Here is a 19,497-nt window from a genome sequence, read left to right as displayed (position 1 = left end):
GGTGCTTGGAGACTGGCCTCGATTGTAAAAATAGTGCAATGTTTTTCAACATTTGAAGTAAAGTCCTTATTTATATATTTGATCTCTATTTTACAGTAAAACAAATGAGCAAAAATGCCTCTACCATTTTTTTATCTATTTTTTGCCATTTGGTCAGTGTGGTCGTTCTAATAGTTGATAAAATACTAGAATGACATCTCTAGCATTGAGTTATGCATGACTGATTCCTGCAGATTGGCAAAAAATGTAATTCAAAAGGAACAGGGCTCATTGCCTCTTGGGAAACATTAAAAAGTAAAATAGAATAAAAGATGTAGCTCATTTTCATTCTTGTATCACCAAAGTGGTTTCAGTTCTTTTCACTGAGCTGGAAAAATGGATGATTTTGCTGGAAAGGAAACAAGTGGCAAACTGGAGGCTTGATTTGAATCTAGCACTAATGCAAGTTCGCAGAACGGAAGTTTGACAGCGCTTGGCTTTAGTTCAAAAAGAAGATTATATTTTCTCTGTGTTCTTACGTTATCTTTTACAGGCTTCGTATGTCATATTCCAATCAATTCGGTCAAGTGTGGAAGTTTCATTAATCAAATTGGACTCTGAGGAAAGTCCGAAGAGTGCCAATCAATGTTGATCATCAGCAGGAATGTTACTGGGTCCGGGAAGGGACTAAGGCAGCGTAGGAAGAGAAATAGAGAGCGGTGCTGCTCCTGTGGCCTACCGCTAAAGGTACGTAACCAGTGACAACTGCCAAGCCTGTACCCCAGTAAGGCCAGACCCCTTACCTATGAAACAAATAACTGAGAGCCAGTGTTCCCTCTAAGCTGCGCGCGTGCGCAATTGCGCACTGCTCGCACATTCTCAGCGCACAAAAATGAGGGCTCAAAATTACTGATTAAGAAGCGACTTAAGTCAAAGTTACAGTGCATGAAGGTAAAAATACACCGGTTCCCCTGACGTTGTGTCCTAAATGCGGTATTTTGAAGTCGAGTCGAAGTAGAACGAAGTTGAGTAAAGTTAGTAGAGTTTGAGACCGGCTTCTTCGGCTCGGCTCACTAAAGGAACCGGCTCTTTTGGGTCCTAAACGGCTCTTCAGGTTGTTTTTGCTTCTTTAATCCCAACATGACCAAATATCATGTCAAACTATGCACAAAATGACTTAAAAGAAGGGGGGAATAGAACAAAAAAGAAAAATATACCAAAATGTACTGAGAAGCTGAGAAAAAAAAGAGAAAAAAAGAAGGAAAAATTAAGAAAAAAAACAGAAAAAAAAGAAAAGAAAAAAAACGTAAGAAAAAAGTAAATGGAGAACAAATAGAAAAAAGTAACAGCTCGGAAAAAATAAAGACAATGAGACTTTTTCTAAAGGAATTTAAAAAAAAGTAGAAAAAAAAACACAGAAAAAAGAAGAAAAGGTTTGTGTTGCATTCAAATAATTTCCAATTATATCAAGTGAATCTTGTTGCCAACATTGTACTTCCACTAAAAAATGTGATTAAGTACAGTTTTGTATCTTGCAACCGACTAAATAAGCCCCCAAAAATGTTAATATTATGTGACAAAATATATCAGAAAAAAAAAAAAACGGATATCTTGTGAAAGAATTGTAAGAACAAACGACGTTTGTAGGACGTACAACCTTTGCAATAGTACATGAGTCAATTTATTCAAAAGAGAAAAATAATTTTGCATTGCGGGAAACATAGCAAAATGTAACTTGATGACAAGTTTTGGGCACGTTTGTTAATTATTTATCTTGCCACACTTGGGATTATGGTTGCTCACTGTTGTTTCAAGCGTTGCTCACCGACTTTGTGTGAACGCTCAGACACGTGGAAAATTAGAGGGAACATTGCCTAGAGCTACAACTTGTGGGAAACCGCTTCACTCAGGATGATTATATTGTAAACATAACAAAAACATGGCTCAATCCAAGGATACCTGATGCTAGCCTGCAGCGAACCAGCTGCTTTCTGAATCGCTTTCTTACACTTAAAGGAAAAGCCCTCCAATTTTGTTGTACTTTTGTATAATCATAATAATGACCTCCTTGGTCTGCTACTCCTCCTTGATTTTCTACCTTATCGTGGTGGAGGAGTTTGTGTGTCCCAATGATTCTAGGAGCTATGTTGTCGGGGGCTTTAAGCCCCTGGTAGGGTCACCCATTGCAAACAGGTTCTAGGTGAGTGGCCAGACAAAACGTAGTTCAGAATACCCCTTAAGATGAGCAAAACATTGGTCCTCAATTTCCCTCGCCCGGACCGGCGCCCCCTTTTGGAGCCAGGCAAGAAGAAGTTTCAATTCGCACCTCCGGCAGAACTTTGCCCATGTCCCGCGGGAGGGGGGGGACATTGAGTCCGAGAGGACCATGTTCCGTGCCTCCATTGTCGAAGCGGCTGATTGGAGCTGTGGCCGTAAGGCAGTCGGTGCCTGCCGCGGCGGCAAGCCTCAGACCCGTTGGTGGTCATCGGCGGTGAGGGATGCTGTCAAGCTGAATACAGAGTCTTATCGGGTATTCCTGGCTTGTGGGACTCTGGAAGCAGCTGGCAGGTATCGCCTGGCCAAGCGGAAAATGGCTTCGGCGGCCGCCGAGGCAAAAACTCGGGCATGGGAGGAGTTTGGCGAGGCCATGGAAGCCGACTTTGAGGAAATTCTGGTCCACCATCCAAAGTCTTAGAGGGGGAAGCGGTGTGCCATCGACACTGTGTATAGTGCCGATGGGGCGCTGCTGACCTTGACCCGGGACGGTGTAAATCGGTGGGCGGAGTACTACGAAGACCTCCTCAATCCCACCGACACGTCTTCCTCTGGGGAAGCAGAGCCGGAGGACCCAGAGTTGGGCTCTCGCATCTCTGGGGTTGAAGTCACCGAGGTGGTCAAAAAGCTCCTCGGTGGCAGGGCTCCAGGGGTCGATGAGATCCGCCCAGAGTTCATTAAGGCTCTGGATGTTGTGGGCGTGTCATGGTTGACACGCCTCTGCAACATCGCGTGGACATCGGGGACAGTGCCTCTGGACTGGCAGACTGGGGTGGTGGTTCCCCTCTTTAAGAAGGGGGACCGGAGAGTGTGTTCCAACTACAGGGGAATCGCACTTCCCAGCCTCCCTGGTAAGGTCTATTGAGGGGTACTGAAGAGGAGGGTCCGCCAGGTGGTCAAATCTCGGATTCAGGAGGAACAGTGTGGTTTTTGTTTGGCCGTGGAACACTGGACCAGCTCTACACACTCTGCAGGGTCTTTGAGGGTGCATGGGAGTTTGCCTGTCCGGTCTACATGTGTTTTGTGGACTTGGAAAAGGCATTCGACCGTGTTCCTCGGGGGGCCCTGTGGGGGGTACTTCGGGAGTATGGGGTACCGCACAGTCTTATCCGGGCTGTGCGGTCCCTGTATGCCCGGTGCCAGAATCTGGTCCACATTGCCGGCAGTAAGTCAGATTACTTCCCGGTGAGGGTTGGACTCCGCCAGGGCTGCCCTTTGTCACCGATTCTGTTCATAACTTTTATGGACAGAATTTCTAGGCGCAGCCTTGGTGGGGATGGAGTCCGGTTTGGGGGCCTCAGCATTGCGTCACTGCTTTTGGCAGATGACGTGGTGCTGTTGGCTTCCTCAGGCCGTGATTTTCAGCTCTCGCTGGAGCGATTCGCAGCCGAGTGTGCAGCGGCCGGGATGAGGATCAGCACCTCCAAGTCCGAGACCATGGTACTCAGTTGGAAAAGGGTGGCATGCTCCCTCCGGGTTGAGGAAGGGATCTTGCCCCAAGTGGAGGAGTTCAAGTATTTTGGGGTATTGTTCACGAGTGAGGGTAGGATGGAACGGGAGATCGACAGACGGGTCGGTGCAGCGTCTGCAGTCATTCGGACCCTGTAACAGTCAGTCGTGGTAAAAGAGGAAGCTGAGCCGAAAGGCAAAGCTCTCGATCTACGTTCCTACCCTCACCTATAGTCATGAACTTTGGGTCATGACCGAAAGAACACGATCCCGGATACAAGTGGCCGAAACGAGTTTCCACCGCAGGGTGTCTGGGTTCTCCCTTAGAGATAAGGTGAGAAGCTCAGTCATCCGAGAGGGACTCTGTGTAGAGCCACTGCTCCTCCGCATTGAAAGGAGCCAGTTGAGGTGGCTTGGGCACCTTCCTCGGGAGGTGTTCCGGGCATGTCCCACCAGCAGGAGGCCCTGGGGGCGACCCAGGAGATGCTGGAGAGACTATGTCTCTCGGCTGGCTTGGGAACGCCTCGGGATCCCGTCGAATGAGCTGGAGGAGGTGGCTGGGGATAGGGACATCTGGGCTTCCATTTTACGGCTGCTGCCCCCGCGACCAGACCTCGGATAAGCGGAAGATAATGGATGGATGGATGGATAATAATGACCATTCATTCAACTGCAATTGTGCGTTTTTATTTTTATATCTGTAGTGGTGGTTCTGTTACAGTTGTATACTCTTAGTCGGTAAAGATGTCATCTCAAGATTTAAGTTTGACCCTAGTGGGCTAATATGAAGGGGTGTTGCTACTTTGCAAATGTTCCAATTTCGCGGGGGATTCCAGTCCAAATTAACAGCGAAAATTGAGGGATTACAGTACCTATTTTACCGAAAGCCGAGAAACCAAAATAGGAGAAAAGCATGAAAGTTGCTCTCATTTAGGTAGGTTAGCCTAATGTGCTGCTCCAATCTGAGTGTAGCACTTAGTGATCACATTTGAAAGTCAATGGCTCTTTTGCCGCATCTGTGCCTCGAGGAACAAAACATTAGTACAAGAAACGGAGATCAAGCTTGTTTAAAGCTTAGAAATGATCCCGTACATCAAAATGATTCTACATCTGATAGCCCTAATTCCATAAAACGGATTTCACATTTCTGATTATCTCTTCATATTCATATCTTATATCCTTCCTGGAAAACAAAGTACAGATTACAGTCTCATTTGCCCTTGGTGATTCTGAAAGTGAGAAATGTTCTAATATTAGTCCCCAAGGAAAATCCATTTACAGTAAACCCTAGCTGTATCACAGTTTACTTTTTGCGGTTTAAGTTGTTTCATTAAGGATTGTGTTCTGCATTCTGATTGGCTGAACAGTCACCCAGCCCCTCTTTGCCTATATCTGCCTGAGCGTCAATAACGTTGCTGTCTAAGTTCTACACATACGTAAAACAGCTTGACAAACCTACATTACATATGCGCAAATCTTTTTCAATTTTGAGCTTCTATGAAATGGACCAACAAAAGCACCAAAAGGCAGAGGAAGATGCTTTCTACAGTATTACCAAAACAAAGTTGGACTTCTTGATATGCTCAAGGAAGATAAAAAACATATTACCCCACTTTTTTTCTGAATAACATTCATGATGGCTACAAAATATCATCTGAATTTATTCAAATTGATTCAAAGTAGCGCAAGATAGCAGCAAGATTATAAATAAAATTGTAATTTAACAGTACAAAAGCTATTTGTAAAAAAACCTTGATAAAGTACAGTACTTTCATTTGTTCAATAATTGCTTGAGCCTGTAAATAGGGTTTGTTTTTTTTGTTTCAATTTATACCAGAGTATCCACGAAATAATTCAAGATATCTATTTAACAGATTTTGACTAAAATGGGTTATTTTTGGAACGCATCCCCCTCGAATAATGACGGATTACTGTACATGAATATACATGTCTAGCAGCACCTCTTTAAGGTAAATTAGGGAAATAAAAAATCTTATGTTAAGGTATGGCAAGATTAAGACAATATTACTTACTTTTACTATTACATCCCGTAAGCAGGGCTTGTAAACTTTTTAATGGCTAAATTCAAGCATTTTTAAGGACAAAGCAAATTTTTAAATTTCTTCAGTACCATTCGAATAACATATAATACATTATTCTTTTGTTAATAGTAATAATATTCAAATGTCAGTTGTTGTTGTCATTATTATTGATCACACCAACACTAATGACTCATTTAAGAATGGTGCAAGCCAAGGAAACTAAATTATTCAAAAGTTTAAAGGAGCTGTATGGAATTTTGTAATTATTTTACTCTCTGCAGCCATCTCCTGGCTTCTAGGACCATTACAGCTTCACTCAGCAAAAAAAACGATGCGCATGCATGTACGTGCATTTCTTGGACGCGCCTGTAAAACTATTTTTTCGTCTGTCTTTTTTAGGCAGACACGTTTTATGTCTTCAGTGATGTGAGGTCAAACAAGCCAGACTGCAGAAACGTGGAAATTTCAAGCATTTACAAGCACTTTGGTCAAATTTCAAGCACCTTCAAAAAACAACATTAAAATTCAAGCATTTTTAAGGTTTTATAAACGTGCATTAAGGATAACATCAGAAAATCCACTTAACACATGATCCATTTTTTACTTAACAGTGACCCCTTACATGTGTAGAACATACATTAAAAAACACTGCTCCATTTATGGCACAAGAACAAGTTGGTACTCTCCTCCTCAGCAGTTTATAAATGAATCCATCTCACTAGAAGATTCTGACAAATTGGGACAGAAACAAATAGCCTCCCTCTCTTGTTGCCTTCCCTTTCAAGCATCATAACGTATACAATACACTCACGTGTCACTGATAACCGCACGGAAGCTGATGGAGATAAATGGATGCAGCGGCCAAAGAGGACAGCGCTGACCATCTACTGATTACTGCTCACTTTTATTGGCTGACTGGGGAAGAAGATGGAGAGGGGTCAAGGGGCAACCAAGAGAGCTCCTGCGCCTAGCATGAGAAAAATGTGTGTACTAGGGATGCAGCAAACAATTATTTCCATTAATGTGTTGATTATTACTAGATGAATTGTGTAAAATAAAATTTGGAGAATTTCAATTGCCTTACTAAAAACACATGATTTTGAATGAGCATGGTACAAAATAAATGTATTTGACGTAATTAGGTCGATGAAAAGATGAATTAGTATTTAATCAATGTTTCTTTAAGAATGCGATGCATCGTTTGAGGCGTCCTTAAAAATTGAAAGTTAATTCATTCAATGCCAGACATAACTTTCAAATGAGAAGAGCCACTGCCAACCAATTTTGCCATTTTGACTCATTTTTAAAGGCCTACAGAAAATTTTGTTGTGCAGAGATATTAGCATCGCACATATAAAAAAAGGCTTAAAACCTCATCTTTCATTACAAAAAGGATATTTCTATCTTTTACCATTGTTTGGTAAATACCAGTTGAAGATTGCTAAGTTTCTTGAAAATACTCGTTTCCAAGAACATTTCGGAGAAAAACAGCTTTTTGTGAAAGGATGCATTTCAAGCAGAACTTTCACTTTGGTTCTTCATTTTTTTTTGCATTCGTGATACCTTTAAACTGTACTTTCCATAAACAGTAATACTTTGCTTGCAAAATAGGATTTTATTGCAAGAACAATGATGCATGAAAAATAATATATAATAAATAATATTATGCCCGTTCACCTCTTATTTGGACAGAGCAAAGGTTCCCCAAACAAAATGGAGTAGAACAATAGAAATACTTGCAACTAGTTGTCCTTCATTCATAAGTTCTGGTGAGAAAACCTCATGCTCAATCATACCCACACATACCTAACCAAAGAGACATACAAAGATGTACCCTTCGCTCCTTCCGACAAATCAATATGTCAATCCGTAAAGCCCAACTAGGTGGCTTTTAGCTCCATCCTGAGCAGTCAACAAGAACCAGCAAGACGCGAATACAATGGGCGACAGGACAGAGACCCCTCCCCGCCAATCAAGAAAAAAAGAGTCGACGGATATAGGTAAAACAATGGCAGAGATACAGCAAGACATGGCTCTCCGAAGATGTATTTGTTCCTTTTTTGGCACTGTCATCGAAGTCAAAGTTGCACAAGGGAGCGATTTCAGACAATGGGCTGCTCCAGTCTCCCTCAGCATCGCGTTCAAACACATTTTTGAGGGAGCCGTCTCCGGTCTTAAGCCCCTCCGACTGATTGTCACCCTCTGAGCCTGATCGGCCCGGCGAGAAAAACAAAAGCACGAGAGTGAGGACATCGACGGTGGGCGGTGGGAGGATTACCATATGTTCTGGACTGTAAGGCGCACCTGAAAAAAAACTGTTTTGGCCAGAAATTTGAAACTATGCTTTATATCTTGCAGTAATTGTAGGTATGTATTACCATACAAAGTTTTATGATAATTTTGTATTCAAGCAATCAAATCAATAAATATCACTGACCTTAATTTGCAAAACATTGCATGCAATGGGAATCAAACCCGAGGAATGGCAGTGAGCGTGCAGGCACTTATCCACTAGACCACCAGTGGTAATGATCACCAACGACAAGGCGTTAGGGTAGACCTTATCTCATTATCACACTGGTTTTACTCCACAGTATAGGACGAATTTTAGCAATGTTGCGAAGATGGAAGAAAGCGGTTCTAGTAATTTTCTTCACATGTGTTTGAAAGGACAGATCGTGGTCAAATATGACACCTAAAGTTTTAACTGAGTCACTCTGTGTGATGTGACATTTGTCAATGTTCACAGCAGTTTTTGAGAATAAGTCACGGCATTTAGATGGACCAATGACTAACATCTCGGTCTTTTCAGAGTTAAGACGCAATAAATTGAGTGACATCCACTCTTTTATCTCGGTAAGGCAGGCCTTCAAATTTCCACAGTTTAGTGTGGCAGATTCCTCCATTGGAAGATATAGTTGAGTGTCATTTGCGTAGCAGTGGAAATTGATATTATACTTGCGATTAATATCACCTAATGGAAGCATGTAAATGCTGAAAAGAAGGGGGCCAAGCACTGAACCCTGCGGAACACCACAGGTAACACTAACACGCTCAGATACATTTCGCCATATATAACACAGTGCGTCCTATCTGAGAGGTAGGATCTGAACCATGAGAGGACGGTTCCTGAGAGACCAATCCATTTTTCCAGCCGTTCTAGTAGGATATTATGGTCCACTGTGTCAAAAGCAGCACTTAGGTCTAGTAGCAGCAAAAGTGATGAAGCGCCAGAGTCCATTGCCAGTAGGAAATCATTGGTTACCTTAATCAGAGCTGTCTCAGTAGAGTGGTTAGCCCTGAATCCTGATTGCATTGATTCAAAAAGATTGTTCTCGGATATGAAATCATTCAGCTGCTGTACCACAACTTTTTCAAGTACTTTAGAGAGAAACTGTAGGTTTGACACAGGTGTATAATTACATAAGCTTTCTGGATCAAGGTTGGGTCGTTTCAGTGTCGGTTTAATAACAGCGGACTTAAAAGCCGCTGGAACTACACCTGAGGAGAGTGATATGTTTATAATATTTAGAACTAAAGGTCCAAGGACCCCAAAAAGACCTTTAATAAGTGAACCTGGAAGCGGGTCGAACAGGCAAGTCGTCGGTCTGGCCGTATTCACCACCTGTTTAAGATTATCGAGTGACAGTTCACTAAAACGGGACACATTCCCTGGACAGCCACCATGTCGTGCATCTATAGATTTCAGCCCTTTAGTATGTGTTGAATTATTACTGTCTTTAGCAATTTCTTCCTGTATGCATTGAATTTTCTTATTAAAGAAGACCATTAAGTCATGGGCTGAATGGGTGGAACTATCTGGGATAATCTGTTGCCTGCTATGCTACAGTGAGGAAAAGGATTTTGGGATTGTTCTTTTGTGACGCAATCACCTTCGAAAGGTAGGCTGATTTTAACAAGCTGTCACACCAGGTTTGATGGAAAACCTCAAGCTTGGTAGCGCGCCATTTTCTTTCAGATTTCCTGCATTCTTGTTTAAGGGATCTAGTTTCATCAGTTAACTAAGGCGTGCATCTTTTAGGTCGTGATTTAAGCCGTATGGGCGCTACTGAATCCAGGACACTAGCCACGGTAGCATTGAACTCATTCATGAGTGAGTCGATAGAGCCTTTGTATGAAGGAAAGGACGCAGCTGCTCCTGACAGAAGATGGGTGAGCTCAGAAACTGCAGGTGCTTATATTGCGTCCGCTAAATCCTTCAGCTTTTTTAGTATTACATTTAGCTAGCACTTAAAATGTAACTAAATAATGATCCGAGATAACGGTAGTACACGGTAACACAGTCATGTTTGAGGTTGAAACTCCTCGAGTCAGAACCAAATCTAGCGTGTTTCCATCTTTATGAGTTGGCAAATCAAAGAGTTGATTAAAACCAAATGCATCAATTAGAGACCGAAACGCAACCGTAAGTGAACTGAGTGGGGCGTTCATATGAATGTTAAAGTCCCCCATAATTATAATTTTGTCTGCATAGGTTACTAGTTCAGACAAAAGTTCAGCGAATTCGTCTGTTACTAGTTCAGACAAAAGTTCAGCGAATTCGTCTAAGAAAGCTGTGTATGGCCCTAGTGAACGATAAATAGGTACTACATAAATTAACAATAGAGACGACCGCATAACAAGAGCCTCGAACGCCTTGTAATTATTAGAGGTACGAGGAGTAAATTTGAGCGTTTTTTTTCAGAAATTAGCGCGACACCGCCACCCTTCTTTAAGGGGCGTGCTACATGGCTGCTCACGTAGTCTTGAGGAGAAGCCTCATTTAACAGTAAAAACTCATCCGGTCTCAACCAAGTTTCACATAGACCAATCAAGTTAAGTTTGTAATCACAAATAATATTATCAACAAGTAAAGCTTTAGGAGCAAGCGATCTAATATTTAAAAGACCAAATTTTAGCTTTGCTGAATCGTTTAACTTAGCTGAAGTCTTTGTAGAGATCATCACAAAATGTCGCCGTTCGGGTGCGTTGGGTTTCAGGCGTCGGCTGACCCGTAAGATCGATGAAGAAATAATGGTTGAATTAGACACATCTTCGTGTCCTTCTTGCTCCTTCGACTTCGCAGGCTTCACACACTTCCCCGCACGACAACTCCTCTTTCTGCTTTCTGTCTTTACGGCGCCTTCGTCGCTTCATAGGTGGAGTGGCTGCCCACGGAGATCCCGGATCCCTTTGTAGCTCGTTCGGGATATCATAGGCGGTATAAAAAGTGCCCGAAAAGTCGAAATTTAGACGCCCACCCAATTGAATAAGTTCTTCCCGACTATAAGTTCTATTGGCCACGCATGTGTCCAAAAAAGAAAGCAAGACAGACAAGAGAACGTTAATAAATAGAATATTAGCTGGGGAGCAACGAGCCGCAGCATCCATCATGTGCGAAGCCATTCGCTTCTCTCTCTAGTGTGAGGTGCTCTTTAATGTTTTCTGTGATAAGGAAAATGCAGGCTTTAGCAGTCGCAATATCCGCCCTACGACGGCATTAGCTTTAAAAGAACTATTACCTATGGTAACTGCAGCCTTCCCTTTGTACACTGGGTCTGTTGACTCACTTACAAACAACTTTAATACTGCTTTGGTTAATGTTCTTGATTCTGTGGCGCCCCTAAGGCATACATTTCAACCTAAGAAGCATACACCTTGGTTTACTGAAGAAACCTGGTCACTCAAACAAGGTTGCAGAAAACGAACGAAAATGGCACACTACAAAGCTGGCGGTCTTCTGACTGGCCTGGTGTGACAGCTTGCTGAAATATAAAGTGGCTCTTGCCTCAGCTAAAGCATCGTTTTTCTCTAAGATTATTGTTAAACATAAGAATAATCCGAAATTTTTGTTTGACACAATGGCAAAACTTACCAGACAACAACTTAACCCAAATAGTTCTACTTATTCTGCTAATGACATTATGGATTTTTTTTAATAAAAAGATTCAACAGGAATGAAATTTTAAAAGAACGCTCTGTAACCTCCTCCTATCTCAAAGATGTGGAGGTGTTAAGTAAGGACCGTGTCGGCGGTTGTTCAGAAACATTCTCCAGTTTCAATGATTTGTCCCTTGATAGTCTAACACAGATGGTCAGTAGGGCCAAACAAACGACTTGCCTGCTAGTTCCGTTTCCAACTTCACTGGTGAAGGATCTGTTTGGTATCTTAGGACCATCAGTTTTAAATATTATTAATATATCGCTATCCTCGGGTATTGTTCCTGTAGCTTTCAAGTCTGTCGTTATTAAACCCATGCTTAAGCGACCTAACCTTAACCCAAAAAGCCTAGGTAATTATAGGTCAGTGTCAAATCTGCCATTTTTTTGCAAAATTACTTGAAAAGATCACTGCACAGCAGTTAAATGACTTCATGTCAGAAAATAACCTCTTTGAAACTGTCCAGTCAGCATTTAGGGCGAATCACTCTACTGAGACAGCCCTGGCTAAAGTAACCAATGATCTCCTTTTAGCAATAGATTCCGGTGCATCATCAATGTTACTGCTCCTGGATCTTAGTGCTGCTTTTGATACTGTCGACCACAACATATTACTTGTTCGTCTAGAATGCATTGGTATCTCAGGAACTGTACTCTCATGGTTTAGGTCCTACCTGTCAGACAGGATGCAATGTGTTAACAATGGCAATCTTATTAACATATAAATATTTGCATGGACTTGCACCCTCTTATCTCTCTGATTTGATTTCCCTCTATGTTCCTGCATGGAGTCTGCGATCGGAAAATGCCGGTCTACTTGTGACTCCGAGAGCCAAGAAGTCTGCAGGATTGAGAGTGTTCTCCATCCGAGCCCCAGTGCTATGGAATGCTCTGCCTCCGGAGAAAAGATCTGCAACCTCAATGGAAGTTTTCAAACCAAGGCTTAAGGCACACTTCTATTCCAAAGCTTATGATTGATGCCCAACTCATATTCTGTATTGTCCTGTCTTTTTCCGACTGCCTGCCTGGTGGTGATAGGAAGGAGAAGGACGATTTGAGATGAGTCAGCGGACCAGTGTGTGACTTGATGCATGTGAACGCCTGTATGGACCAGCTGGCAGAGATGGGAAGCTGCGCCGTGGCCGTCATAGACTTTCTGGACTAGTTTACAGGCTGGGGGCGTCGCTGCTGTCATGCACTTTCCGGACAAATTTTCAACATATTACCTAGTGTTTACTATGCAGGGATCAGAATGGAGATTTTCATTTTCAGCTGAAATAGCCAGCGTCCAGGAATAAACCAGGGCGGAGCCCCATTCCCCCCCCTGTACTGTAATGCTAAATTTAATTCACCCTGGTTATCCTGGAAGGGGGATACTTGTGAGGTCCCATCTCAAGGTTTCTCTTTTTCCTCACGCTGAGGTTTTGAGTTGTTCCTTGCCCGCATGTTGGTTTAAGATCAGGTAATTGTTTCGTTGTAATTCTGTGCAGTCCTTCGAGACATTTTTGTGATTAAGGGCTGTATAAATAAATTTGACTTGACTTAATATATACCCAATAGAGCTGCACAATTTTGGGAAAAAAACTAATTTGAATTTTTCAGACCAGTATTGCAGTTTCGATGCATTTTTCAATTTCTAAAAGGAAGACGACACGAGGGTTACTCATACTGACATGCTTTCCATCACTCGCAAACATGGAACTATAAATTCTTGAAAAAAACACAGTGTCTTGTGATTACACATTCCCACTATGTCACATCGCACCCGATTTTAGTTTCGATTAATCGTGCACCCCTACACACGGAAGCTGTCTTGTGCGGCTTATGGTCCGCTGCGCAGTGTATGTATGTAACATATACAGTGCTATTCAAAAGAATATCAGTGCGATGTGACTAACCAGAATATCCCTGTTTTTTAGTATATTTGTTATTGTTAAATGCCAGACATGTTACCAGTAGTTGCAGTAAATTCTCAGAAAACAAACAAGACCAAGCATTCATAATAGGTACGCTGCGAAAGCTGTGCAATTGGGCAAATAGTTCAAAGGGGTGTGTTAAAAAAGTAGCAGTGTAGCAACCAATCTCAGTGTTCATCAATTTTGGGGAAGAAAAAAGAACAAAAACAGGTGGGAATCAGGGTGATGAAGCCAGCACAGGTTGAACATTCATTTGAGGAAAATGGGTCGTTCAAGACACTGCTCCGAAGAACGGCGTTCTTTGATAAAAAAGCTGATTGGAGATGGAAGAACCTATCAAGAGGTGCAGCTAAAATGATCTCCAATGCCTTAAAATAGGTAGAAAACACAGTAAAACATGGAAAAAAAGGAAGACAACTATTAAAATAGACCGGAGAATAACCAGAATGGCGATTGCTCAGCCAATGGTCAGCTCCAGGACGATCAAACACAGTCTGCAGTTACCTGTAAGTGCTGTGACAGAAGACGTCTGTGTGAAGAAAATGTATTTTCAAGAATCCCACGTAAAGCCATACAGATGTAAAGCAGTTGTAAAAACTGTGGTCATGCAAATAAATATTAGGATTGCTAAATACTACCTTTTTTTGGAAATACAATATTTCTGAATTTGTACAGTCAACAGCAGACACTGCTATCTTTTTGAAAACACCGCTTTGAACTATTTTCCAATACTAAATATACAAAAATATACTAAAACCTGATATATTCTGGTTAGTCACATTGCACTGCTTTTGAACAGCATTGTATGACAAAATATTATTATTGGGGGTAGGGGTCTGTGCCTTATAATCCTGTGTGCCTTATAGTGCAGAAAATACAGTGTTTGAGGGGAGAAGAAGACATCAAAGCCAGCGCTCAACCCAATGCTGAAGAGTATTAACGCCGCAAAAAAAGCCCTTACAAAATGGATGGTGTCTTATTTTTCAGCCTGCTGAAACATTCTGACACATTTAAAATCCACTTTAGTGCATAAATGATTGCATTCATCAACATATTCAGCATGTCATTACCCACACACAAAAAGCTCTAAGCTATAATGGTAAAAGAAGAAACACAACTGTAACCACTTGTTTTTATGCCCCATCAGCAAAATGCTGAGCAGACTGTCTTAAATTAGGTGGCTTCAGGAAAGAGGCCTACTGCAGTTGAAAAAGTTATGCTCGATAAAATATTAATGCTGATTTCACGCGTTATTCCGCGTTAACAACGAATAGCTCATTGCGCCATATCTCGAATGTGACGCGCATCAGTCCACACGTTTCCTGACTGTGCTGTATTGGATTTCTATACTGGCAAATATTAAGTTTAACTGCCATTTAAGTCACTCCCCGTCTCAGAGTCGGTAGAATTACAATATAATGAGGAGTTGGTTATATTCCAAAGCATGATGATGAATTTCCATCATCATCATAACACCATGTGGAAAGGATAATCATCAAATGTGTGTTGCCTTTTTGGGTGTGGAGTGGGAATATTGGTAAAGGAAGTTAAAATAAAAACTCTAATATATGAAGTTTAAAGCTGCTTTATTTTTCAAAAAGTTTCACTCTGCACTGGACACTCGTTGACCAAATCCATATTTTTTTTCAATTCCTGTTAAAATAGCAATTAAAATAACTGGAATAAAAATACAACTTAACTGTTTTTGTAGATGGACCACATGAATACACATTAAACACCAACGCAGTTAGTACAGTAAAGGTAACGTTGACGTTAAAAGTACAGAGACACCTCGATACTGCGCAATTCCGTTATCGCTGGCTCAATGGTCTTCGGATTTTCATTGTAAATTGTGTTCTGCATTCTGATTGGCTTAACAGAGTAAGATGCTTTGAATCGCCAACAAAGTTGAACATTTGCACCTGCGGATCTTTGGCCCTCCCTAGTGGCTTCCCTGGCCCTTTTTAAAAATGTTTTCTGTAGGACAGATCAGATGGTAAAAATGAATGGTTAAAAAAAGTGTGTGTGTGTGTGTGTATATATATATATATATATATATATATATATACATATTACACACATATCAGGTCAGGTATGGGAGCATGCGCCGCTAAGGCACTTTGTCGCGCTCACCCTACCCTCCACTACGCCGGCCTTTCCCGGGCCATCTGCCAGGCTCATGCTAAACCGGGAAGTAACAGGAAAGCATACCCCCAACCCTCACAGCACTCTCTGTACAGGGCAGAGATTAGTCAGAAGAGCTGCAGGGGGATCCTGCGGAAATGTAAGACCCCCCCACAGAGCGTCCCTACTAACCGAGTCGAACAGCTTCTTTAAGTTGATGTACGTTGCTAAGAGACCCACATCGAATTCACGGAAGAGCTTGGCGAGGATGCGAAGCGCCAGGATTCGGTCCACCGTCGACCATTTCGGAGCTACAGCGGCATCGTACGATGTTAAAACGAATGGCGACCCTTGCCTCTGGAGCCTAGGGAGCTGGGGTTAGCACCCCCTCCTCCTGAAATTTCGCCGCAGCTAACAGCTAAGAACCCAGTCGAACCCACTCTGAGGGAGTACTACTGACGCCTGTAGTACTCCGGGACCCCCATAGCCAGAAAGGGAGGAAACCTCGGAGCAACTGAGTTGGGCCGGGTTGGGAACTACCGCGTAGCGGCAATGCTGAGGTGTCACCCCCTGACTGTCCGTCCCCTCGGTTGAATTTGAGGCGGTCGATCAGGGTGGGCGCCTAAAACGTGACCTCTCTCCGTAAGGACTACCGGGTACCTCTCATCTCGGGAGATAGCCCGGCTGGGTATTGCTGTCGCTGCAATCTCCGGGGTTTGAAGGCCCTACTCTGGTGAGATCGGCGGTGGTGGCTGCACCTACTACTGGTCTGGCCGGAGTGACTGTCGCCATATCCAAGGGGTGGCGGCGGCGGTTGCCGGAGGTCTGGTATTCCAGGTTCGGGAGGTGTAACCGGTCTGTGAGCGTATTATGCAACTGAGACTTGCCTACTCCGTGGGGAATGTCTCACTTCTCGCAGTGTACGCTCCGACCAATCGTTGGTGGATGCAGTTTCTAGAAGCGAGTCCCTTGCTGTCTAGGGAGACTTCAATGCAACCACTGGCACTTCCAGAGCCGGATACAAGTCTTGGTCCTCACGGTTTGCTTCGAGCCATGGGTTAAGGATTGCTAGGTCCTGGTTCCAAAGATCGGATTCTAGACACTGGTCTTGGTATTCCAATGACAGCGTCACAAAGAAAGAGATCGATCACATTCTTGTAGACGGGTGGTGGAGATGGATCCAAAACTGTAGAGTATTCAGAAGTGCGCAGTTCTACAACTGTAAAACAGGCTACTGATTGCAACGCTGAGACTGCGATTCAGGACCTCTAGGTGGGCGCTTGTCTGTCGTCCACGGCCTGACGTCTCCCGCCTGCGCGATCCTGACTTGCTCATTCGTATGCTGGCAAGCTTGCGGAAACATTGGCGGGAGCTGCTTACCCTGATGACCCAGCAAAGGAGTAGAACTCCCTAAAAAAACCTGTCCAGGATGCTGCTGATGGGTGTATTCCTACCCTCCCTAGGAAATCTCGGGATTGCATCTCTGAGGAAACTTGTAATTATCAAGGAGTGTCGCTGAGTGGTATATTTTATATATTTATAAGTACAGTACTTTTTTTGATTATTGTATTTGATGAACACGTAATTCAGCAAAGAGTAAATAATTAAATAACTAAATGAAGGTTTTTACTTCATGAATTTTCACGTTTCATCGTAGGTCCATGTCCACTGTGAGAGATGAACTAAAGAAAAATCCAATATGCGGTTTATGTATATATGCATATATATTAACAGTATATGTATACAGTATATACACAGTATTATACATATATCATATTTATTCGCGTGTATAAATGTGTGTGTGTGCGTGCGTGTGAGAGAGAGAGAGAGAGAGAGAGAGAGAGAGAGAGAGAGAGAGAGAGAGAGAGAGAGAGAGAGAGAGAGAGAGAGAGAGAGAGAGAGAGAGAGAGAGAGAGAGAGAGAGAGAGAGAGAGAGAGAGAGAGAGAGTATAGTAGTGTGTTTATGAGAGTATTAATAATTGTAAGAAAGTTTAGTAGTATATGTGAGAGAGTATTGTAGTATGTTTGGTAAGAGCATATTAGTGTGTGTATGAGAGCATAGTAATATGTGTGGGAGAGTATAGTAGTGTTTGTACAAGGGTAAAGTGTTTTTTATGTATACAAGTGTGAATGAGAGTATTCCAGTATATATGAAAAAGTAGTTTTTGTGCATGGGTATGCCTGTGTCTGTATGAGAGTGTAGTTGTGCATGTGTGAAAGTATGATGCTATATGTGTAAGCAAGTATGATTTACTTCTCAAAGGCATGTTATACACGTATGATTGTCTTTAGATGTAGATGTAAAATACAAATATTCCCTCACCTGCAGCGTTTTCACCCAGGGATTCTACATGGCTTCGATCTGCACACAAAACAAACAAAATAATCAAGACATGTAACACAAATTACAGTTAAAAAGGCTTATATATGATCTTTGTTTCTTGATCTCGCCAGTTTCCACTCATCTTGCACAACTTTCCAAATGTGCAAAAGCCCCCTGTCTCAACCTTGGCGCCAATCTTGTCATTTAAACCATCTGATCTTTTTCCCGCAATGTTTAGTCAGCATCACAGTTCAATAGTTGTCTCACTCATCACTCGCCCTTCACTTTTCTCTTTGAACATATCAGCCAGGGCTTTCATCTCTAAGACCTCACTTCACTTTTACCTCACTGTCAGTAATGTTGTTCCTTGAGCCGCACTCAAACTAAACCAGCTGTGATTCCCTCTTTTGGACAACGCCGCACCTATGATGGTCCTAAGTCAAACTTTGTGTTTCTTTTCACCTATAAAATGTCACTTTGAGCTTTTACTCTCCTTGGTGGTTAAGAAAAATATAGCCAAATGCTGACACTAACTTGTAGGTAGCACTCTGCCAAATACACACTGAGACCACAAAAACCAAACAGCAAATGGCTGTGCGCGGCAAATGTTTTCCTAATCAAAAGCAAGCTTAAAAATGTAATTGTAGGCAACTGTGCATTAGTGTGTGCGGCACACCACACCGTTTTGCGGCTAACTTTATGACCGCTTCAGCTGGCCAGATTTTTGGCAAACCACCATGCGTCTACTTTGGTTTCACGCGGATAAAGTGCCTACACCCGCATTCTTGATGTCTAATTTCATTTGCAAAGTTCAAGCTCAAGTAGAAAATACATTATTTTCATTTAAAGAGAGCAATTGGTGCTGTATTGCATATAATATTGTAGACACCCCCATGTGAATTACAAGCCTCTATAGTAACTTTCATAATAGCATAATTTTGTAGATGTGGTTTCAATATGGATTATTTGACCTAAATTAACAATGAAATGATAAAATGAGTTGAGAGCAGCCAATGAAGCAATGTGGTGCTTACCCTCTTTTAAGTGACTAGATGTTATGGCAAATATCTCATATATGATATCCATTTGTTTCAAAAGGAATACTGTTCATACAGCAATCTCTGGCTACTTCCCGCTTCAATTTTCGCTGGTTCACAGCTTTGCGGATTTTGAATAAAATTGAATCGTCTACTCTACTGTCATTGATAGCAACATATCGTTCATTGTGTTCTGACCCAGACAGCAGGTGCCATCAAGAGGGCAGGTTGTATGTGTGTGTGAGTGGGTGGGCGTGACTGCCTGTGTGCACGACTTTGACAGGCTGGTGTATGCTGTCAGTGAATCAGCGAAACGGGCCGACAAGTCACTGTGGCTACCAAAACAGGCTGCGAAGCATGGCGACTGCTAGTATTTTAGCTGCTTGGTGCATTGAATAGAAATTCACCAATTA

The 19,497-nt window shown here is 42.4% G+C and overlaps 1 protein-coding gene across 1 annotated transcript in view; it reads right to left on the bottom strand.

Moving 5' to 3' along the window:
- The window catches only part of LOC148353277 (partitioning defective 3 homolog B-like), a 246,345-nt gene that overhangs the window by 123,718 nt on the left and 103,130 nt on the right, over nucleotides 1-19,497 (bottom strand). Inside the window, exon 18 of the mRNA XM_088352348.1 lies at nucleotides 18,048-18,086. Coding sequence (XP_088208474.1) covers nucleotides 18,048-18,086 — 39 coding nt within the window. The remainder of the gene's footprint in view (nucleotides 1-18,047; nucleotides 18,087-19,497) is intronic.

Source organism: Urocampus carinirostris, chromosome 14 (assembly GCF_059441175.1).
Source record: "Urocampus carinirostris isolate Australia breed hairy pipefish chromosome 14, RoL_Ucar_1.0, whole genome shotgun sequence".
Classification (NCBI taxonomy): domain Eukaryota; kingdom Metazoa; phylum Chordata; class Actinopteri; order Syngnathiformes; family Syngnathidae; genus Urocampus; species Urocampus carinirostris.
This window is presented reverse-complemented; position numbering and strand designations above follow the sequence as displayed.